The following is a 25189-nucleotide window of genomic DNA, read 5'->3' on the forward strand; positions in this document are numbered from 1 at the left end:
CACAAGTGGCCAAGTAAAATGCAAAAAGGGATAGCAACTATGGGAGGTGATGGTAGTAGCTATTACAGTTCCATTGAATAAGCATGGAGTGGGTATCCAAATAGGAGGTGTACAAGATGGAGCCAATCAAGCTGCCAGGCGACCATCCATCACCAATGAGGACAGTGTGACATTCATAAATAAAAGGTCAGACTCAGATTTCAAGGGAGGAGATGAGACCTCTGGGGGCACGGTGTGTGTGTGTGTGTGTGTGTGTGTGTGTGTGTGTGTGTGGGGGGGGAGGGGTGGGTGGGTGGGTGACCTTGGGGCACACAGACTGAGTGTCCTGTGGCCGAGTTGACTTAGCAGGCCTCCAGGGAAGGGGCTCTGGGAGGGAGCTCCATCACCTGTGGGTACCAAAGAAGGGAGGCATTTCTTTGGCCAGGTAGGGAGAGTGGCACCTGGAGGGGAAGGCATGGAAACTGCAGGCAAAGGGGAGAGAAGAGGGGGATGGGCTAGGCTAAGAAAGAGGGGAAGAGGGGAAAAGGGAAGAGGGGAAGAGGATATGACAGAGGCAAAAGTAGAAGTCATGGACACAGGGTAAAGTTGGTCATATTTTTGACAAGCCTCTGTGTAAGATAACCAATCAAGGGACTTGCACGCCTGGATCTACTTTTCTTTCTTGTAAGCTGGGAAATCTGGTGTGTATGGATAGTAAAGACATGACAATTAACATACCAACGTGAAGGAACACAGAGGCTCCTCTCATGAAGTGGGTGGACAGTCACCATATTGAGGGTCTGTTGTTCATCTGGAAGACGTATGTCTGAAGTGCAAGCACTGAAAGCACTTCATGGGTGACAGGATGTACAGCTTCACGTCACACCAATAACAATAACATTGATCTTCTCTTGAGAACCAGAATAAAGGTGCCAGTAATGATGCAGTTGTCCTTACAACCTTTCTGCACACATCAAACAAAATGAACACCCCATCATTTCAGATTGACCTGGAGTTCCTCATTAGTTTTAAGGATAAGGTCACTATGAAAAATTACTCCCTGGACCATATTCAAGGACTGATGCAGTGTAATTTCTTATTTATTTATTTATTTATTTATTTACATGTCAAGTTCTGTAGGACCAAATTGAGGAGCAAATCTCCAAGGTCATGGGACATGTCAGTACATGAAACTACAACATAAAAGTAATAACAGATAAAAATAAAATGTTTATGAACCCAAAAAAAGTCCATCAATTAGTTGAATTAAATGCAATCAACAATACAACAAGTATCAGCTTAAGCTTTCAAGGAACTCCTCAACAGAATAGAAGGAGCGACCTATGAGGAAACTCTTCAGTTTAGATTTGAAAGCACACCAGTTACTGCTAAGATTTTTGAATTCAAGTGGTAGCTTATTGAAAATGGATGCAGCAGTATAGTGCACACCTTTCTACTCAAGAGGTAAGAAAGTCCGATCCAAACGCAGGTTTGGTTTCTGCCGAGTATTAACTGAGTGAAAGCTACTTATTCTTGGGAATAAGCTACTATTGTTAACAAGAAATAACATTAAAGAATATATATATTGAGAGGCCAATGTCAAAATACCCAGACTCATGAACAGGGGTCGACAAAAGGCTCGTGAACTTACACCACTTATTGCCCAAACCGCCTGTTTCTGAGCCAAAAATATCATTTTAGAATGGGAAGAGTTACCCGAAAATATAATACCATATGACATAAGTGAATGAAAATAAGCAAAGTAGACTCATTTTCACTAATGGTGACTGGGATGTCCCAAAGACAACCACAACCACAAAGAGCTGCAGATTGAGCAGCAGAAGCAGAAGCAGCTTTGATCAACAAGAAACCTGACTGCATCTTACTGAGAGACTCCATGTTGCCAAACTTGTCTTAAATATTTAAAAAAAATGACTTGCTGGTGGTGAATGTGTCCCTCTCTGTCTTAGTACAGACTAGGTAGCAGGGAAAGTGTTTCACTCCAAGCTGGCAAGCCTGGTCCTCCTCCCAATATGTATCCAGTGAAGGGAAGGCTACAGCATTCAATGATCTGTTACCACTCAAAGAGATGGCCATAGAACAGCCAGATTTTTGGAGCTTGATACACTTCATGCACAGAGCACCTGCTGTGGTATCAGCAGCAAAGCACCCACTCTGATCAGGGGCTTTTACCATGGGTACCACCCAGCCAGAGCAAGGGCCATCTGGCACAGTAGCTGTTACCAGGAATTCTGATGTTCCAGGATGACAAGCAACCACTCCGGGGCATACATGGGGAGGCAACAGCTCAGATATCAAGTAGTGTGATCCCTGTGTTGTCAGAGGGCTCAGCCAGATGGGTACATAACAGCCACACGACAGTAAATGGCTATATGTGCTGGTGACCTAGTGGGGTGGAGGGGGGATACAGTGAGGAGAAGGAAGACGGGAATGAAGGGGGAAAAGGGAGCCACACCATAGATGCTAGGGAGGGAGTTCTTCCCCAAATGGCTCACACTACATTCAGAAAATTGGGAAGTGGTAGTGAGACACCAAAGGGGGACTAAAAATACCAAAAAGGATGAAAGAGAAAAGGCAAAGGGAACAAAACTGCAAGAAATACAGGAAACCAGGTGGATAGCCAGGTCACCATAAGTAAGAACACTGTGAGGAGGGATGGAGGGGGCAGTGGGGAAGGAGTGAGGATGGAGAGGGAGGAGCAGCCCATGGAGGAAGAATGGGCTGCAACATCTTGGTGCCCCATGTGCACCACACATGGACTTGCAGATGAGCCATGAGCCCCCTGGGGGGATGATTGGTGTAAAGAGAACAACAAGAGCTTTAAATGAAGGAAAATCAACTGTCCTTACCAGTACATGAGTTACACAACTGTTGGCTGCAGCAGCAGAAGACAGAAAATCAAAGTAGTAGCCAAAAAGCATACACTCAACAAAGTGAAGCCTTCTGATAAACAGCAAATATTGGAAGAGAGCAGCAGCAACTCTGAAGATGCTGATAATATGCTGTACATTGATTCCTCCAATAATGATCTGTACACAAGTAGTGATGAAAACAGTGAAACAGTGAAGAAGGGGACTTCATTGTAGTCAAAGTAGAGGGCAAAACTGCCACAAGTTTTCACTATTATGCTGCAGAAGTCATTAAAATGTACAATGATGTCTGGGAAGTAAATTTTTTTGAGTGTTGTTTCTACTACAAAATTCTAAGCTGCAGAAGATGATGATTCCTCAGTTGCCTCAGATGCTAGGGTATGCTATGAAAACATGATTTTTATCTAGTTTGATGTCACTGGATTCATTGTGCAGTAGTTTTGTTATTTCTGTGATGTTTTCATTAATATAATTGTAAAGGTATGTTTAGCATTGTTACTAATGTTGTTGCTATGAATTTTTATATTTATGGTCCTGTAATTCATTTGTTTAACTGAGCAGTCCTTTTAACGCTGACATACGGTCCATTTAACCCAGCCACTGGAGTTAATGGGTCCAAAAGTAGTGTCCAAGTTCTTCTCCATTTCTGTAAAATCTGTGTGAGATACTGCAAAAATGAAAGTATCAGTAGTTTCCGTATATGTTTTCCTCAAGATTCATGAATACAGATTTAAAAGAAAATTATTCCTTAAGTAAAATTTCAAGGGAAGAAGAAAAAAGGTCCAGTTAACCCTCAACTTTGCCTACTACTGGACAAAGACAAGTAACACTGTGAAGGAATCACCAGAAAAGGATAAAATATCTGCCATACTTGACTACTGGTGAAGCAGATGAACTATTAAAGCTTCAGAACAATAAAGCATATCACTGGTAGAAAATTGATAACTCTATGACTCTGCCCTAAACTATGAAAAGATCTTTGCTTGTGTTTATTGGAATAATGTGCTGGATGTGGAAAGAAAACAGTGATTTTTATATTGCGCTTCTGAATTCTGAAAATGTAACATCTTGAAGCTGTGTTCTTTAATCTGTGCATACTCAAAAAATGATTGCATGAGCTACTAGTGAGTGGAAAAATGCAGAACAAAGTAATCTCATCATTTTATGTTATTTCTATCAGCAATTATTCATATTGGTACTGTAAGTCTAGCTTAAATAAGGAGTTTCATTAAGCCTGGTACATGGGTCTTCCAGTCCAGGTTATGGGATTTTCAGAGCCACAGAAATGATCAGTATGTATTTCTTGGATTTACTCATATGGAGATATTATAGGTATGACTTCTGGTGTTCTATTAAAATTACTTAACTGTAGACCTAGGTAATAAGGCATGCCAAAATTTGATGACAGTCACATGTTGATATTTTCACATTAACTAAGAGTTTAAAATGGGAACTGAAAATATTTTTTGTTTATGTAAATGTATTACCAGCAAACTTGGCAAAACTGGCCTCCTGTGACACTGCAGGTGGAGGAGCATTAATATATATTAAAAATGAAGTGGACCCCTGATAGAACCTCGTCTTTCTAAAAGAGAAGGCACTGATGGACCAAGTTGCAAGTGATCTAGGTTTTAATAGGTGATGTGCATGGACAACAAGCAAACAGTCAAAAAGAGTATAATATGTGCTGTGCTCTGGAGAAGGCCTGCATTTTTAAGGCAACATATAACATGGCTGTACCAATATGTCCTGAGTAGCCTTGGGTATTGACAGCTTGCTGCCATTTAACAGTATGTGATCAAATGCATTATACTGGTGCGATGCTATGTGCTATCATCATGGGTTATCATCAATGACCATGAATGCTGTGAATTGTGGGTACTCAAAGCAGTAACCAGTACCTTCAGGAAGCTATTGAAGCCAAAGTGATAGCATTACTTCAGAAACATCTAGAAGCCACATTCTAGTATACTGTGATGTACAGGGTTACGTTTACAAAGCCTAGTCCTTCTCCTGAACATGAAAAGCACCAGGAACTGACACTGAATGGGCATTTATGGTGTATGTTCACTCTTTAGCTCTACCTCATTAATGTTGAATGAGAAATAATAATATACTATAAACTTAGATAAAAGCATAGTAGCAGGAAAGACCTCAGAAACATGTCAAAAGACAATGACATATTTTCTTGGGGTTATGTGGAGTGGAGGTAGAGGAGTCAAGTAATTTCACTGAAACTTTAATAATTTGCTTGAATTGTGACAAATCATATTTATAGGACATTAAGGGATAGTCAGTGATAACTGAATAAGTAGCTCAACTAACCAGATCAGTTTCATTCTTGGCTCCTGCCAGGCTGAGCATCATCGCCAGGAAAGCTGAAACTGCATCACTCCTCCTGAAACAAAGACAGACAAGAATATAACTAAACAGCACAGAATTTGAGTTCATATGACCTGCTCATATAATGTAACAGGTAAGGAACAGTGGGTGAAGGCCCTTTCTACCTCACACAACAATTATTCACCCCCCCCCCCCCCAGCCCCCCGAAGGTCACCCCCTTCCGCAGCATCCTCCTACCTCAAAATCACACCTTCCCTCCTCCTCTCTCGTCAATATTACCCTCTTCACCTACCCCTCAAGATCACCCCTCCTCCAAACATCCTGCTCAAGCTTACCCTTACCATCTTCCCCTCAATATCACCACCAACTTCCCTCTCCCCTCTCCTTCCCCTCCCCCCTCTCTCTCCACCATGTATCGCTTAATATTTCTTCCAAGATGGTGGATATATCCACTTGTGCTGTTTAAAAATTCAACATGGTGGAAATAGTTCAGTTACAATGGCAGGAAATTGTTGGTATAAATAAATCCAAGATGTCAGAAATGGTAGGGCATTTTATATCTATGGCTATGTTGAGGGGAGCCCACTTGTACTGCTTTAAAATATTCACAAGTCCCCCACCTGTGCTGTCCTCTAATTTCCCAAAATTTCCCAAGCTTCTATGTATGCCCTAAACAACTTAGGAATATTGCTGCTCCACCATGAACAATTTGGAGCTAACCATCATATTATTATTATTATTATTATTATTATTATTATTATTATTATTGTTATTGTGCAATTTCCCCATATTGTCACCTGAGTTGAAAAGAAGAATGATACATAGAAGGATTGCCATATGTGTTGCAGGAATCAGTGTAGGGATGTATAGTAATAAGTTAGGTGTGACAGTGAGGTGTTTACTTGAAGGATTGACATGTGTGTTGCAGGAGTCAGTGTAGGGATGTGTAGTAATTAGTTAGGTCTGACAGTGAGGTGTTTAGCTGAGCCTGATGTTCTTGTGGAGTACATAGTTATGAGATGTCCTGCACTCGCAGCTCCCCATGGTTTTGAGGGATTATGCAGTCATGCTGTGCTGAACTTTTTTTAAGTTATGGTAGTTTTGTGCATTGCAACAAGAGTGATAAGAACCACACCCTGGGAAAAAAAAGTTCTGAATTATGTATGAGCCATCAAAATGTAGACATGTAACAGCAGCAGAAAGAAAAGTCTTGAGACAGAGTGTAAATATTAGTCAGTGCATGATAATAATAGACTGTCGAATAAATGTACATGTGTTTAACTTGTTACTGTCATTGTTGCAGATGACATCATTATGTATCCCCAAATGAAACTACAGTGTGAATATTCAGTGGCCAAAGTATTGCTCTTTAATACAATGCATAATTTGAATGTCAAAGAGAATAAAGAAGTTCTAGTTGAAATAGCTTCATAACATGTATTCATTCCAGTGGTGGTTTTAAAACCCTTGATATTGAGGTAGTAAAGTGACATTATTCAGATTAGGTGATCCATCCATGCTACAATTTGATGCTAATTGCAGCCATGTTCAGCAGAAGTAATCAAATTTCCTCAGTGGTATCAGATAACTATACTATCTGCAGCAGTGACATTCCTCAAACAATGAAACTATACACACATAAAAAAAAGTTTTGCATCACCGCAGTTCCCAGAACTCCTGAAGACAGACATTGACTGTGGATATTGTATCACAGACACAGTCCCTTTGACTGTTCAAAGATGTCACTAAACCCACCCAAAGATGTAAACAACCATGCATGAGAAGTGCCTATTAGATGGAGGGGGTCTGACAGCAAACCATTTCCAGTCATTCCACCAGGAAGGAGGTACAGACCTTGTGTTGTCTGTAGTTCAACCATGCCTAGATAGCCAATACCCTAGTTCAATTGTGTCCGCTTTGTTACTTTGTGCCAGGAAGGGCTCTCAACAAGGGAAGTGTCTAGGCATCTTGGGGTGAACCAAAGCAATGTTGCTCAGACATAAAGGAGAGACAGAGTGACAGGAACTATCGATGACATGCCTCGCTCAGGCCGCCCAAGGGCTACTACTGCAGTGGATGACAGCTGCCTACCAATTACGGCTTGGAGGAACCCTGACATCAACACCACCATGTTGAATAATGCATTTAGTGCAGTCACAGGACGTAGTGTTATGACTCAAACTGTGTGCAATAGGCTGCTTGATGCGCTACTTCACTCTCGACGTCCATGGCAAGGTCCATATTTGCAACCATGACACCAGCGCAGTACAGTTGGGCCCAACACATGCCAAATTGACCACTCAGGATTGGGGGGGGGATATTAGTGTTTAACGTCCCGTCGACAACGAGGTCATTAGAGACGGAGCGCAAGCTCGGGTGAGGGAAGGATGGGGAAGGAAATCGGCCGTGCCCTTTCAAAGGAACCATCCCGGCATTTGCCTGAAGCGATTCAGGGAAATCACGGAAAACCTAAATCAGGATGGCCGGAGACGGGATTGAACCGTCGTCCTCCCGAATGCGAGTCCAGTGTGCTAACCACTGCGCCACCTCGCTCGGTCTTCTCAGGATTGGCATCACATTCTCTTCACCAATGAGTGTTGCATATGCCTTCAACCAGACATTCATTGGAAACGTGTTTGGAGGCAACCCGGTCAGGCTGAACACCTTGGACACACTGTCCAGTGAGTGCAGCAAGGTGGAGGTTCCCTGATGTTTTGGGGTGGCATTCTGTGGGGCCGGTGTATGACGCTGGTGGTCACGGAAGGCGCCATAATGGCTGTACAATATGTGAATGCCATCCTCTGACCAATAGTGCAACCATATTGGCAGCATATTGGCGAGGCACTCATCTTCATGGATGACAATTTTTGCCCCCATCATGCACATCTTGTGAATGACTTCCTTCAGGATAATGACATCGCTCAACTAGAGTGGCCAGCATGTTCTCCAGACATGAACCCTATCGAACATGCCTGGGATAGATTGAAAAGGGCTGTTTATGGATGATGTGATCCACCAACCACTCTGAGGGATCTATGCTGAATCGCGGTTGAGGAGTGGGACAATCTGAACCAAGAATTGGAAGAAGCATTGATACAAGTGTATTGCATCTGAGGGGGATTTCTTTGAAGAGAAATATCATCACAGGATGGATGAAACAGTCACTTTGCAGTGACTTGATGAACTTGTGGATAGTATGCCATGCATCAATACAAGAGGATGTGCTACTGGGTATTAGAGGTACTGGTGTGTACAGAAATCTGGACCACCACCTCTGAAAGTCTCACTGTATGGTGGTACAACATGCAATATGTGGTTTTCATGACCAATAAAAAGGGCTGAAATGATGTTTATGGTGATCTCTATTCTAATTTTCTGTACTCGTTCTGAAATGCTCAGAACCAAGGTGATGTAAAACTTTTTTTGATGTGTGTATAATGACACAGACTGCACAGATGTAGAAGAACACAAATCAATGAATTTTGAAATCTATGCAGTCCAGCTCAATGATGAATCAACCAGTTTGCAGTCATATGTAAATATCTTCTATGAGAACTTTCATTGAGCTGGAACATCATGACACACAGCCAACAGAAAAAGCACCACCCAAGATTTTTACAGATGCTATGCCTCAATACATAACAACAACAACAACAACAGTAACAGTAATAATAATTATAACAACAATAACATATATGACCTCATCATGACACATGCACGCATGGCTGTTCAAAAGGTGACTTTTTTGAATTGTGCGGGCAACATACATTTGATTATTGATCTTTTTTTTGTTATGTTGGTTCACATGTCCCAAACATATGTTCACAGATTGATGTGTACAGCATACTTCATTTGTTTTTAACAGCTAGAAAGGTTAGAGGTATTTTAGTGTGTTTGGCAATTTTTGATTGTTATCAAAAATTGAGCAAAGAATTTGCATCAAATTTTGTGTGAAAAATGGATTCAAGTGCTCTAAAACACTTGAAATGTTGACAGTGGTATACGGTGAGTCTGCTCTAAGTAGAAAAAATGTTTACAAATGGTACAAGCTACTCCAAGATGGCCAAGAAGTTGCTCTAAGTAAAAAAAAAAATGGTTACAAATGGTACAAGCTCTTCCAAGATGGCCAAGAGGATGCCAATGTCAAACCTTGCTCTGGACACCCCAGCACATCAACAACAGATGATAACATTGAAGCTGTGAAGAAAGTTGTTTTGGAAAATTGTCAAATTACCATAAGAAAAGTTGTGAGGATGTTGGCATATCAGTCGGTTCATGTCATGCAATTTTTTTATTTTTTATTTTTATTTATTTATTTATTTTTTTGATGTTTTGGGCATGAGAAGTATGTCAGTGAAGTTTGTTCCAAAACTTTTCAATCTTGATCAAAAGAACTGTCACATGAGCATTGCTCTGGAACTCCTCAATGATGTCAATAATGAACCTGATTTGCTCAAAAGGGTCATAATTAGTGATGAAATATGGGTTTACAGTTATGATGTCAAAACCAAAGCCCAATCGTCCCAATGGAAGGCTTCCAGAGAACCAAGACTGAAACAAGTACACCAAGTTCAATAAAATGTCAAAGTCTTGCTCACTGTTTTTTCAATTACCATGGCATAGTGCATCATGAATTTTCGCCTCAATGTTGTATGGTCAGTGAGAAGTATTACCTTGATGTTGCTTGTGAGAAATTTTTTGGCGAAAAACAATATGACAATCATGCCTCAGCCTGCATGTTCACCGGATTTGGCCCCCTGCAACATTTTCCTGTTCCCAGAACTGAAGAGACCTATGAAAAGATGAAGATTTTCAACGATTGAGAAAGTAAAAACTGCATTGCTGGAAGTACTCAAGGCTGTACAAACAAGTGCTTATGAGAAGTGCTTCAAGAATTGGAAGAAGCATTGACACAAGTGTATTGTATCTGAGGGGGATTTCTTTGAAGAGAAATATCACCACAGGATGGATGAAACAGTCTCTTTGCAGTGACTTCAAAATAATTTATTTCTCCCACAGTAAAACAGAAAATAAGAAGAAAGGTCCTGTTCTGCCCAGCAATATTTCTTTGATAATTGTGGATCCATGAGACTGTGGCAAGATGAATGTTGTCATGCCACTGCTTACACATCTTGATGGTGTTCACTTTGAAAATGTAAATATATTTCCAAAACCTTGTTTCGGCCCAAGTGTTAGCTATAAGAGATTTTGTCAGGCACTGATGGTGTAACATACAAGGAATTCTGTGAAAGTGGTGATGTTCCACCACTGGGAAGGATAAATAAATTTGAGTACTGTGTTTATAGGTGATAATGTTGCTGTGGAAAACCAGGAAAAAGACACAAAATTATTGCTGTTTTGATAACCACATGGGTAGATTTTTTATTTTTTTATTTTTTATTTATTTGAGTAGAACGTACTTGAGGATTTCTAAACAGTTTGTAAGGAATAATGAAAACTTTATTATTGATTTCCAACAAGATAATATGAGGTTAAAACACATATAGGAGCTGACACGATGTTCAACAAATGTAGAACTATATGTGGATATTTCTTACACCATCTCAAAGTCCATTTACAGCACAACATGTTGACCACAATGATAAAACACTTAGTCATGGAGGCAAGCAAGGCAGTTTGACAGAAATGACAATTGCTAAGAGTGGGGCAGTTGGTGAAATCAGTCTCTCAGAACAACTTTTCACACTGTTACTGAAACTCTTCAACTACCCTTTAAAATGACCAATAATGAAAATGGGAGAGAAAATATGAGTGCTGGTTCATTCACTATCACAACATTACTGAGCAAAATGGAATGAAGGATATGGAACATATGGAGTCAGCAGAGAAGAACTGCATTTGTAGGGTACATTAACCTTAAGTGTAACCATGCACACAATATGAGTTGGGAGTAGAGAATATGAATGAACGTCTAGTTTCCTGTATCTAATATTCTTAAAAAACTTCAAAATGTAATGAACATTTAGTGAAACTGTATGCAGAAGTATTTGGTATGACTAATGCGATAGGAAGAAAACAGTTCCACAACAGGACAAATAAAAAAGGCCATACAGTAAGAGATACACAAACATTATTAAACCACTGAGTGAGGCGGCACAGTCGTTAGCAGAGTGGACTTGCTTTTGGGGGGGATTTTTTAAAATTTATTTGGTATGCATATTCTGTGGATCTGTACATGCGATTAATTAACTTGGATGTGGAACATATCAATACAATTATACAAATGCAATTAATACTATAGAACTACAACAACATAGTACAGTAATATAAATAATAGTTAGTATCAATTTTTATTATTTACTAGGTAACATTTATCTAGTATTGTAATTCACTGTCTAATATAAACACAATATTGTATCTTTCATGTAACAACTGAATAACAAGATATATCTTTTTACTCAAGTGGTGCAATAAGAATATACATGGGAACTTTTAATTGTTTCTGGAAAAGAATTCATCTAAGGAGTACAGTGGATGGTCAAGCAGGTATTTCTTTAACATACTGGGTGATCAAAATGTCAGTATAAATTTGAAAACTGAATAAATCACAGAATAATGTAGATAGAGAGGTACAAATTGACACACATGCTTGGAATGACATGGGGTTTTATTAGAACCAAAAAAATACAAAAGTTCAAAAAATGTCCAACAATTGGCGCTTCATCTGATCAGAATAGCAATAATTAGCATAACAAAGTAAGACAAAGCAAAGATGATGTTCTTTACAGGAAATGCTCAATATTTCCACCATCATTCATCAACAATTGCTGTAGTCGAGGAATAACGTTGTGAACAGCACTGTAAAGCATGTTCGGAGTTATGGTGAGGCATTGGCGTCAGATGTTGTCTTTCAGCATCCCTAGAGATGTCGGTCGATCACGATACATTGCGATTTCAGGTAACCCCAAAGCCAATAATCGCATGGACTGAGGTCTTGGGACCTGGGAGGCCAAGAGATCTTTCACATGTCTGAAAACATGGGGTGGAGTGCCTGGTTCTAATAAAACCCCATGTCATTCCAAGCATGTGTGTCAATTTTTACCCCTCTATCTACATTATTCCGTGGTTTATTAAGTTTTCAAATTTATACTGACTTTTTGATCACCTGGTACATCTAAATAGCATTTCATTTTCTCTTGTACATTTAATATAATTAGGCAGTGCATTAACAGTCTTAATAGCAGCATACTTTACTCCTTTTTGTACAAGTGACAAATTTTTTAGTTCAAAATGGAGATCATTTTTACCTCTAGTCTTATAGTTGTGGTGTGAACAATTTATTTCATACTGAGCATAATTTTTAATGACAAAATTCATCAGAGAGTGTATGTACTGACTTCTTGTTGTCAGTATCCCTAACTGTGTGAAGAGTTTTCTACATAGCTTCGTGGCGAAACCCTGCACGTAATACTGGCTTCTTTCTTCTAGGGTTTTGAGATTTTTTTTTTTTTTTTTTTTTTGAGACTGGTGAATTACCCAAGCAGATTATGTTATAGCTTATTAATGAGTGAAAATATCCAAAATAATATGATTTTAAAATGGTGATGTCCCCAAGGTCATCAATAATTCTTAAAGCAAAAGTTGCTGATGACAATGTTTTTAGAGTTAGGGACATATGATGTCTTCAGTTGAGCCTACCGTCAATATGAACACTAGGAATTTAGTGGAGTGCACCTGTTTTAGTACCTGGTTGTGTGCAATGACTATGTTTTCTGGACTTTTATGTTTAGTGTGGAACTGAATAAAATTAGTTTTTTTTTTAAATTAACTGAAAGAGAATTAATTGTAAACCCAGCTGTAACTTCTCTGAGTATGACAAAAACATCAGGCACTAGGTCTGTAGTGGACATACTATTTACCACAATGCTTGCATCATCAGCAAACATTATGAATTCACATTTTTTATTAATAGACAAGGATACATCATCACCATATATTAAAAACAGCAAGGGCCCAAGGAGAGATCCCTGGGGATCCCCATGCCGTATTTTGACCCATTCAGAAGAAGTGTATAAAGAGATCCATTGTTGCAGCCATGTAGGACCATCTGTTGTTTCCCCATCTTCAAGATATGTTAAGCCTATAGGCCCTTTGATTATACACTCCTGGAAATTGAAATAAGAACACCGTGAATTCATTGTCCCAGGAAGGGGAAACTTTATTGACACATTCCTGGGGTCAGATACATCACATGATCACACTGACAGAACCACAGGCACATAGACACAGGCAACAGAGCATGCACAATGTCGGCACTAGTACAGTGTATATCCACCTTTCGCAGCAATGCAGGCTGCTATTCTCCCATGGAGACGATCGTAGAGATGCTGGATGTAGTCCTGTGGAACGGCTTGCCATGCCATTTCCACCTGGCATCTCAGTTGGACCAGCGTGCGTGCTGGACGTGCAGACCGCGTGAGACGACGCTTCATCCAGTCCCAAACATGCTCAATGGGGGACAGATCCGGAGATCTTGCTGGCCAGGGTAGTTGACTTACACCTTCTAGAGCACGTTGGGTGGCACGGGATACATGCGGACATGCATTGTCCTGTTGGAACAGCAAGTTCCCTTGCCGGTCTAGGAATGGTAGAACGATGGGTTCGATGACGGTTTGGATGTACCGTGCACTATTCAGTGTCCCCTCGATGATCACCAGTGGTGTACGGCCAGTGTAGGAGATCGCTCCCCACACCATGATGCCGGGTGTTGGTCCTGTGTGCCTTGGTCGTATGCAGTCCTGATTGTGGCGCTCACCTGCACGGCGCCAAACATGCATACGACCATCATTGGCACCAAGGCAGAAGCGACTCTCATCGCTGAAGACGACACGTCTCCATTCGTCCCTCCATTCACGCCTGTCGCGACACCACTGGAGGCGGGCTGCACGATGTTGGGGTGTGAGCGGAAGACGGCCTAACGGTGTGCGGGACCATAGCCCAGCTTCATGGAGACAGTTGCGAATGGTCCTCGCCGATACCCCAGGAGCAACAGTGTCCCTAATTTGCTGGGAAGTGGCGGTGCGGTCCCCTACGGCACTGCGTAGGATCCTACGGTCTTGGCGTGCATCCGTGCGTCGCTGCGGTCGGGTCCCAGGTCAACGGGCACGTGCACCTTCCGCCAACCACTGGCGACAACATCGATGTACTGTGGAGACCTCACGCCCCACGTGTTGAGCCATTCGGCGGTACATCCACCCGGCCTCCCGCATGCTCACTATACGCCCTCACTCAAAGTCCGTCAACTGCACATACGGTTCACGTCCACGCTGTCGCGGCATGCTACCAGTGTTAAAGACTGCGATGGAGCTCCGTATGCCATGGCAAACTGGCTGACACTGACGGCGGTGGTGCACAAATGCTGCGCAGCTAGCGCCATTTGACGGCCAACACCGCGGTTCCTGGTGTGTCCGCTGTGCCGTGCGTGTGATCATTGCTTGTACAGCCCTCTCGCAGTGTCCGGAGCAAGTATGGTGGGTCTGACACACCGGTGTCAATGTGTTCTTTTTTCCATTTCCAGGAGTGTATGATGATAGACTTTCTCTGATAGTATTTTGTGGTTTACACAAAAGGTCACAGAAGACTCCAACTGCTGACTACTTACTGTTAAAAGACCCCAAGATGTTATTTGTGAGTGAGTATATGGCTCACTCTGTGAAAACCCCATTTTGAAAACCAAACTGTCTATGGTTAATAATATTATGGTTAATAATATTATGGTTATATAGGTGGACCAGAATCCTGTTATACACAGATTTTTCAAGAACCTTTGAACATTTTGTTAACAGAGAGACAGGATGATAATTTGTGACAGCTGTAGCATTGACAGACACGTAAATAGGTCTCACAGTGGCATACTTCATCCTCATCTTACCGAGCGAGGTGGCACAGTGGTTAGCACACTGCACTCACATTCGGGAGGATGAGGGTTCAATTCCGTGTCCGGCCATCCTGATTTAGGTTTTCTGTGATTTCCCTAAATCGCTCCAGGCAAATGCTGGGATGGTTCCTTTGAAAGGGCATGGCCGACTTCCTTCCCCATCCTTCCCTAATCTGATGAGACTGATGACCTTGCTGTTTGGTCTCTTCCCTAAACAACTCAACCCCCAACCCATCCTCATCCTCTCTGGAACAGCTCCTTCACAAAGAGTTGCAAATGTGAGCAAATATTACACTTACTTCATTACTGTAGGCCTTTAATGGCTTGCTTTTAGATATACCTGGTACTTCATCAGTAAATAAATTGAATTTTGTATTAGCATCACCTACAAGATAAACATACCTCCAGTCAATCTCCTGGTGTAATTTGAACTCTTTAATATTTTCTTCATTCATGTTTCTAATAGTTTTCCATTTAGCACCAGCATTACTCTGATGTGTACTAAAGTTGTTCACGGTGAGTATTTGCCCATCATGATCAGAGACCATTTATGACTTTTTCTACTGTGGTATGATTACCTCTACTCATATCTACAAAGATATCGTCAATTAGAGTGCTGGAGGTGGCTGTAGTTCATGTGGGGAAAATTGGCAGTGGAGACAAGATTGTAGGTGGAATGGCCTTAAGGGAGGATGATAGGCCACGGCCTTTGTCTGAAATTGCCTTCATCCGCTATTATATGATACTATCTTATGAGACACAGATATGTGATAGTTGGGCAGAACTCTTGTGCTGGATTTATTCCTCACATTAAGCTCAGAAATGTGCCACAAAAGCTGCTTAACGTAGACAAACACATCTCAGTACTTACATGGATTACTTACAAATGGTGTAAATGACATTGTTTCCACTGAAACCTTAGTGTAAGGTACCAGTGAGTCATTAGGGAGGGCATCTGGTCAAGGGCACCCATACAATAGTTTGTAGGGGGGTGGGGGGTGGGGGAGTGGGGTGGCGTAGACCCGGGCATATGCAATATTTTTAATGTTGTGGAAGATGAATGGTGACTAGTAAGTAGTTATAAAAAAAAGATGAAAATCTATTAAAAATCTGCATAATACTGACTTTTAAATCATATTCCTGAAAGAAAAACACCTGACTGCAGTACACTTTTTTTTCTTTCCCTGAGAGCTATTGGGAGAGGGAGGAAGGGGGCTTGCTCCCTGGTATGAGTGCCCTCAAACCTGACCACAAAAGCAAGTGTTTCATGTAAGAAGAGTTGAGCCTATTCTGAAGACACTGCAAATATTGATTATGTCATAAAATAGTAATGATTTTGAAGAGATTTGGATGTGAACTACATGAAACGACAAGATAATCACAGAAGATGTTTATGTTTGTACATTACATCATGTTGTAATGTGATCTGATATCATTTTCCTTCTACCTAGTAAATATTTTGTGCCTACAGGGATGGAAATGAATCATGTGAGCCGTGTGTGAGACACATAGAAGTTTCACATCATCAAAATGGATGCACAATAATATATTTCAGTCATGTTGTGGCGAAACAAACATAGATGGTATGAAAATTATAATCTGTCATATTACAGATGAAGGTCAATCACCTTACTTAGCCAGAATAAATGATATCTTCAGCTGGAATCACTCCAGAACAGGGATCCCAATCAATAATTGAAGTCACAGCTCATCACATTAAAATTCTGATTGATAGTTGAGCTTTTACAACAGAAATGAGCCTAAATTTGCACCACATTGGTACATTGCCCATAAGCTGTGAACCACTGCTGTTTATTTTTTCTTTAACCAGACTGTCACATGACTCATGGGATGTCAGGGTTATTGCCAAGATCACTTGCAAGCAATATATGAAGGGCTTATTTCAATAGTTGTATAAGTCCACTTTTCAAAAAAATGGGGTTATCCTCACGTCTGTACTCACACAAGTTATTTTTAATTTATTTGCATAGCAGGACACCTCAAGCTTCATCCTGCCACCAACAGAGTGCACCTCAATGCTGATGCATTAGAGAAAACCAGCAGGAATTTATTTCAGTAGTGGTACAAGTCCGTGTGCTTTTGTGCATTGCAGCACGTTACTATTTCTTGCGAAGATTATGGATTCAGGAGCATTATCAAATGACTGTGATACAATTGATGATCCATATTTTATTTGCATAGCAGGACACCTCAAGCTTCATCCTGCCACCAACAAAGTGCACCTCAATGCTGATGCATTAGAGAAAACCAGCAGGAATTTATTTCAGTAGTGGTACAAGTCCGTGTGCTTTTGTGCATTGCAGCACGTTACTATTTCTTGCGAAGATGATGGATTCAGGAGCATTATCAAATGACTGTGATACAATTGATGATCCATATTTTCAAATGATTGCAGGTAAAAAGAATTTATTTACTTTTCTCTTGGCATTATAGACATTTTGTTCCAAAAAAGGAATATGCGAGAATGAAGGTTACGTTGACAATAACAATAGAAAATGAGGGTGTCCATCTTAATGTATTTCACATATACATATGTTTTCAATCATCTGGTGCTGTATGAATCATAACTTGTGTTACTTTCTATCTATATACCAGTACTGATGACAATGAAACTTCCAATGAAAGTGCAAAAAATGACAAAACAGGAGACACTGTTACTGATGCCTGTGCAAACATTGCAGCCACATATATGCAGACAAAAAGGAAGCGTACTCAAAGCAAGAAGGATTCAAGGAAAACTGACACATATGAAAAGAATATTCGAAAAAAGAAAAGGAACACTGGAGAGTTATACATCACAGCAACTGGTAAAATAATTCCTCCAGAAACATTTTGCAATCTGGACTGCAGGTAAATGTTTCAGTAAAATTTCAGATGATGAGAGGAAGATGTTATTTGACAATTTCTGGGCAATGGGTGATATTAATCACCAAAATAGTTATCTGAATGGTTATGCACATATCATTCAGTTTATTGTCGATGACCAAGAGATGGCTCTGGTTCTCAGAAAAGCTGTATTTATGAATATTGATTACATGTCAACAGAGACTGTGCAATAGTATGAAAGAAGTTTTTCTTGAATACTTTTGACATTTCAAATGGATGACTCTCTAGGCTTTTAACAAAAAGCAAGGAAGTAGGTACACCACACCTTGGTGGAAGGGGCAAACATCAGAACAAATTCTCTGTACCGGAAGGTCTGATCAATAATGTAAAGGAACACACAAGAAGCTTTCAACTTTCTGAGAGCCATTATGCAAGCAAGGATAATCCCCACAAAAGATTTTTAAATCCTAAGCTGTGTGTGGCCACAATGTATGATTTGCACAAAGATAAATGCATATCTCAGAATAAAGAAATTGTGGGGGGTGCACATCTATCCAAAAATCCTTAACAAAGACTTCAACCTGTCATTTCAACCAGCACATAAAGACACATGCTCATTTTGTGACAAACTGAGCTTTGAAATGGACACTGCTACCAATGCAAAAGAAAAAAGAAAGCTTCAAACTGAAAAGGAACTTCACCTTAGGAGGGCAGAAGCTGCAAGAACAGCAATGGCTACAGACACAGCATCTAGTAAAGAGGCAGATTCCCAGATATTTGTGTTTACCTTTGACCTGCAAAAACCACTTGCATTTCCTAAACTGACAACATCGATATTGTACTACAAAAGAAACATGTACATGTATAATTTTGGATGCCATAATTCAACTGATGGCAAAATCCAGATGTATTTTTGGGATGAAACATCTGGATCAAGGGGTTCACAGGAAATTGGCACCTGTTTATTGAAACATATTGAAAAGTGTGTCACTTCTCAAAAACAGGTGGTTTCATACAGTGACATGTGGTGGGCAAAAAAGGAACATAAATATTGCCCTAACACTAATGAAAGTGACACAATCTCCTCAATTTCATGTCAACATCATTGATTTAAAGTTTTTGCTCCCAGGTCACTCATACTTGCCAAATGACAGGGATTTTGCCCAGATAGAAAAACAATTAAATGAGAAAGAATTTCTGTTTTCCCCAGATGATATTTTTGAAACAATTAGGAAAACTGGCAGAAACAATAAATTTGTATGCACAGAACTGAAGCATTCTGACTTTTTAGCACTCAAACAGTTACAAAATGCAGTGGTAAGAAGGAAGCAAAATGAGGAGTATGTTCAATGTAATTGGCTGAAAATAAAATGGATGCATTTTGAGAGGCAGCAGCAGTACAAAATGCTCTACAAGCAAACACTGAATGATGACATTGACTTAGATGTCCTAAACCTTGCTCCCAAACATGGTAGAGGGGGACCACATGCACATGATACTATTGCAATTTCAGAACTTTACCCACACACGAGAAAAGTGCTGAAAAAGAAAATGCAGAATATGCTTGATTTGCTCCCTTATATTCTAGCTATCAAATATAGTAATTTCCTTGTTCTACAAACAGAAGACAGATGTCTGGACCATGAAGAAGAAGAAGAAGAAGAAGAAGAAGAAGAAGTATGTAATCCTTAGTTGTACAGAAACCAATTGACCTGAAACATATCTGACTGTGTAGTTTGATTATACATGTGAATTTAATAAGAAGGTGTACATTAAAACTGTAATAAAATTATTTGCAATAAAAGAATTATCAGGTTTATCTACAACGTTCAATTTATTTTATTTCAATAGTGGTTCAACTCCATTACCTCCACTTTTCTGCATATAATGCTGCTGAAATCATCCAAACAAATAGAAAGAAAGGTTCATCTCTAGCAACAAGTCATATACTTGAATATTTTTAGTATCTTGACTGCAGATTTTTCAGTGCTCATTTAAATTTAGGACTCTGTATCTCAAAAATCAACAAAAATAGACTTGTACCACTATTGAAATAAGCCCTTCATATGTCGAACGTGCAACACTCATGGTGGCAGATATCGATTAGTTATTGCTTTTGTTTACAGCATTGATAACAGAAAGTCTTGTAATAGTGAACCTTGTCAGCAGCATTTTACAGATGAGTGAACTGAAGCCGGTGCAGTGTTAACTTGCACCTCCCTTACCTGGTGGGAGTTAATTCCAAGATTGTGCACTGTGGAAAGTGATTTAGATTTCATTTAGTGCCGAATCATGATCTTAAAAATTGCATGGAGTGTTACAGAGAGACATGTGTCAAACCTAGTGAAAGATATAGCTAGAGTGTAACCCAACTCCAGCAAAACAGGATTGCTATTTGCTGCATACACAAAATGTGGAACCGTTGATGAAGAAGATCTGGATCATGAGTAAGGTAAGTTAAATTACTGTCAGTTACTTTGCTGTGTATTTTGTTGTTGTTGTTATTGACAATGCTGTGAACAAAATGGATTTCTGATGTCATGACAGTTGCATGCTCAACCATCATTGTCAGTGCTGTAAACAAAATTAGTATCTTGCTCCATGATAGTCATGATATATATCGCCTGGAAGTGATCTTGGAAATTACCTATGCAGCAGGTAACAATCAGGTATATTGGTCTGTCTTGCATCCATAACTTATTTGTGCAGTTTTGTGTTAATGTAGAATTTTAACATTGCTAACAGTCTGCTCGAGTTTTTTAAAAGAAAGGGCAGTTTCAGCTTCACAACAAAATGACATGGTTTGGATAATCACTTTTATTTGCCTTAATGGAGCAAACAAAGAACTATGCTATGTGTAATAGACTGATTCTAAGGTGTGGCTGTAAGTGTGAACATCAAATATATCTTCAAAGAACCTTTGAATAATCTATGTATCTGGTGACATCAAATTTATTTATTTCAGTGTTATTAAATTTGATCCTTGTGTCAATCATGAGAAGTTATAGAATGTGTTATAATAAATAAAAGAGCTTGTTAAAGAAATGAAGTCAAAATAAGAAAATATTGAACTATAAATTTCCAAACAATAGAAATTATAATGTAAAAAAACAACAACAACAACAACAACTACTACTACTACTACTACTACTACTGGTGCTACTACTACTACTACTACTACTACTACTACTACTACTACTAATAATAATAATAATAATAATCATGCTATTATAGTGGTTTGGTCCCACAGTGGTAAAGTGCCAAACTGCAAATCCTTCAGTGTTGAGTTTGATCCCAAGTCAATTCTAGGCATTTTACCTGTCACTTATCATTTCTTTCACCTCTGTGTGTGTTTTTAAGTGTGAAAATACTGAGTTACACCATAGTTCAGAACCACATTAAGCTATGGGTTCCCCACATAACTGGCTGGCTAAATAAGTTCAAAGGCTACAGCACACCACCTCTAAAAGCACCATGCCTATTAGAGCACTGTGGTGTTAAAAAAACCTCTGCTCTGTTATACCAGTCACATGCTCATGGCCGCATCTTGCAAAGAGGAGCTGGAGGAATAACCCATCATAACCAGGTCACAAATTTTTTCAAACCAAGTGCTAGTCTGGATCAGGTGACAGAGGATTTAGGTTCACTCTGTAAAGGATTTACCAGGGAAGACACCGTGGTTATTGTGGGAGGGTCAGGGAACAGCATCGACAGAGATCCTGGGTACAGTATAGAGTGTGACCTGGTAAAGATTGCGTCAGCATCGAGACACACCAATGTTGAATTTGTATCTGTCCTGAGACGCCATGACCGGCCTCATTTGAACTCTTCTGTTGGGAGAGTTAATTTGGAGTTGGAACGGCTGCTTGGGTCGGGTGCGGGGGCTCATATTGGTGTGGTTCCTGTTGATTCTCTCAGTAGGTGGGACTATACCAGGCACGGCCTACATCTCAACAGGAAAGGGAAGGGGAAACTGGCTGGGGTAATAGCAGGAAATTTAAGGGGGGGAGGCACTGCCATGAATGGTAAAATACCAGTGGTTACAGGTGTTGGAGCAGCACCTTTTTTAGGATAGGTAAGACAGAAAGATGTCAAATTCTACGAGAGGTCAGGATTGAAACAAATCTTCAGTTTAGGAAAGAAATTAAACAGCAAAATTCTAGCACATTGGATCACCAATCACAGCTGTCAATTATAAATTTTCACCAATCACCATAAATTTGATCTCCACCAAGTTGTATCTCAGTCCTAGGTAATTGCATTGATGAATTAAAGTCACCCAACCCAGTTGACATAATCTGCCTCTCTGAACACCATGTGACCACTGGTATAGCAACTAGGCCTAAGCACAATGAGAAACTCAGACAGGAGGGTACTGCAAATGTTAGAATAAGGAAAGGTTCTCATAAAAGTATAATTAAAAATAATGTAAGTATATTTCATCAAAATATTGGGAGTTTAAAGAATAAAATAGATGAGCTTCTGGTTTGTTTAGAAGATTTAGAAGCTGAGGATGAAACAGATATACTGTGCCTGTCTGAGCATCACATTGTTACTGATATGGATAAGGTAAATGTAAGTGGATATAAGCTCTCTGCACATGTAATGAGAGAAAATATGGAGAAAGGAGGAGTTGTCATATATGTCAAAAGTTATCATTGTGCAAAAAGTATAGAAACAAAAAAGTTTTGTGTAGAGAAACATATAGAAGCATGTGACTGTGAGCTCAAATTAAATAAAGGGACATTTGTAATTGTAACTGCATATAGGTCCCCATCAGGAAATTTTCATCTATTTCTGAAAAATTTGGACTCCTTGTTGTGCTATCTGTCAGACAGGGGGAAGCAAATTATTATTTGTGGGGACTTCAATGTAGATTCTCTGAAAGAGGGTAATAGGAAAAATGACCTTGAAGTATTACTCGGTTCTTTCAATTTGACACCCGTTATTGATTTTCCTACTCAGGTGGTAAAGGATAGCAGCTCACTGATAGATAACTTCTTTATAGACCAAGATAAGTTTAACCAGATAAATGCTCAGACTGTTGAGAATGGTCTTTCTGATCATGGTGCACAGCTAGTTACAATATATGACATAGCTCCGTTCAGCAATACTTAACAGTCCTCCAAAGTAGTACATTCAGTCAACGATTTAACAATTGCAAATTTCAGGGAAAGCCTACAGCAGTTAGACTGGGATGAGGTGTACCGTGAACCTGATGCCAATTTAAAATATAATTTATTTCATGACATTTTTATAAATGCATTTGAAAACTGCTTCCCCAAGAAAATAGTTAAATATACTTGTAAGAAACCTTGTAACAAACCATGGCTTACTAAGGGTATAAAAATATCTTGTAACCGGAAAAGGGAGATGTATCTGACAGCAAGAAAGAGTAGTGACCCAGTAACTATCAAACATTATAAAAACTACTGTGTTATATTAAGAAAAGTTATTAAAAACTCCAGAAGTATGTGTATCATGTCTGAAATCAGCAACTCTGATAATAAAATTAAAACAATTTGGAATATTATTAAAAGAGAAACAGGTCAACCAAGAGCACAGGAAGACAGTATTACCATCAAATTGAATGAAAACTTTACGAACAAAAAGTCAGAAGTTGAAAATATTTTTAATAATCATTTTCTAAATGTTGTGGATATAGTAGGATCCAGGTGTTCATTAGAAGATGCTAGGCTGTTAATGGAAGAGGCCATACCTATGCAATTTGATAGAATTGAAATCTCACCCACTTCTCCCTCTGAAATTAAGAAAATAATAAACTTGCTTAAAAGCAAAAACTCACATGGAATTGATGGCATTTCCAGCAAAATACTAAAAGCTTGTTCTCAACAGATAAGTAAGATTCTCAGCCACCTGTGTAATAGCTCTCTGGAACAGGGCATTTTCCCTGATAGACTGAAATATGCTATTGTTATACCTTTGCATAAAAAGGGGGATAGATCTGATGTCAACAATTACCGTCCAATCTCCCTTCTAACAGCTTTATCCAAAATTTTTGAGAAAGTAATGTATTCAAGAGTAGCTTCACATATCTGCAACAATGAAGTATTAACAAAATGTCAGTTTGGTTTCCAGAAAGGTTTTTCAACAGAAAATGCCATATATGCTTTCACCAATAAAATTTTGAATGATCTGAATAACCGAACACCACCCATTGGGATTTTTTGTGATCTCTCAAAGGCTTTTGATTGTGTAAATCATGAAATTCTGCTAGACAAGCTCAAGTATTGTGGCATGAGTGGGACAGTGCACAAATGGTTTAATTCGTACCTAACTGGAAGAGTGCAGAAAGTTGAAATAAGTACTTCTCATAATATGCAAAGATCAGCACATTCCTCAAACTTGGGAACTATCAAGAATGGGGTTCCACAAGGGTCAGTCTTGGGTCCTTTGTTGTTCTTAATATATATTAATGACTTGCCATTCTATATTCATGAAGAGGCAAAGTTAGTTCTCTTTGCTGATGATACAAGTATAGTAATCACACCTGACAAACAAGAATTAACTGATGAAATTGTCAATACTGTCTTTCAGAAAATTACTAAGTGGTTCCTTGTAAACGGACTCTCACTGAATTTTGATAAGACACAGTACATACAGTTCTGTACAGTGAATGGTATGACGCCATTAATAAATATAGACCTTAATCAGAAGCATATCGCTAAGGTAGAATATTCAAAATTTTTAGGTGTGTCCATTGATGAGAGATTAAATTGCAAGAAACACATTGATGATCTACTGAAATGTTTGAGTTCAGCTACTTATGCAATAAGGATCATTGCAAATTTTGGTGATAAACATCTTAGTAAATTAGCTTGCTACGCCTATTTTCACTTGTTGCTTTCATATGGCATCATATTTTGGGGTAATTCATCACTGAGGAATAAAGTATTTATTGCACAAAAGCATGTAATCAGAATAATAGCTGGAGTCCACCCAAGATCATCCTGCAGACATTTATTTAAGGATCTAGGGATATTCACAGTAGCTTCTCAGTATATATACTCTCTTATGAAATTTGTTATTAACAACCAAACCCAGTTCAAAAGTAATAGCAGTGTGCATAACTACAATACTAGGAGAAAGGATGATCTTCACTATTCAAGATTAAATCTAAATTTGGCACAGAAAGGGGTGAATTATACTGGCACTAAAGTCTTTGGTCACTTACCAAATAGTATCAAAAGTCTGACAGATAACCAACAAG

General features: G+C 39.4%; 1 protein-coding gene across 1 annotated transcript in view; it reads right to left on the reverse strand.

Annotated features, from left to right (window-relative positions):
• Positions 1 to 25189, reverse strand: part of LOC126183641 (uncharacterized) — a 449828-nt gene that overhangs the window by 14473 nt on the left and 410166 nt on the right. The window contains exon 14 of the mRNA XM_049925781.1: positions 5196 to 5268. Within this exon, the coding sequence (XP_049781738.1) occupies positions 5196 to 5268 (73 nt within the window). The remainder of the gene's footprint in view (positions 1 to 5195; positions 5269 to 25189) is intronic.

This window comes from Schistocerca cancellata, chromosome 4, assembly GCF_023864275.1.
Source record: "Schistocerca cancellata isolate TAMUIC-IGC-003103 chromosome 4, iqSchCanc2.1, whole genome shotgun sequence".
Taxonomy (NCBI): domain Eukaryota; kingdom Metazoa; phylum Arthropoda; class Insecta; order Orthoptera; family Acrididae; genus Schistocerca; species Schistocerca cancellata.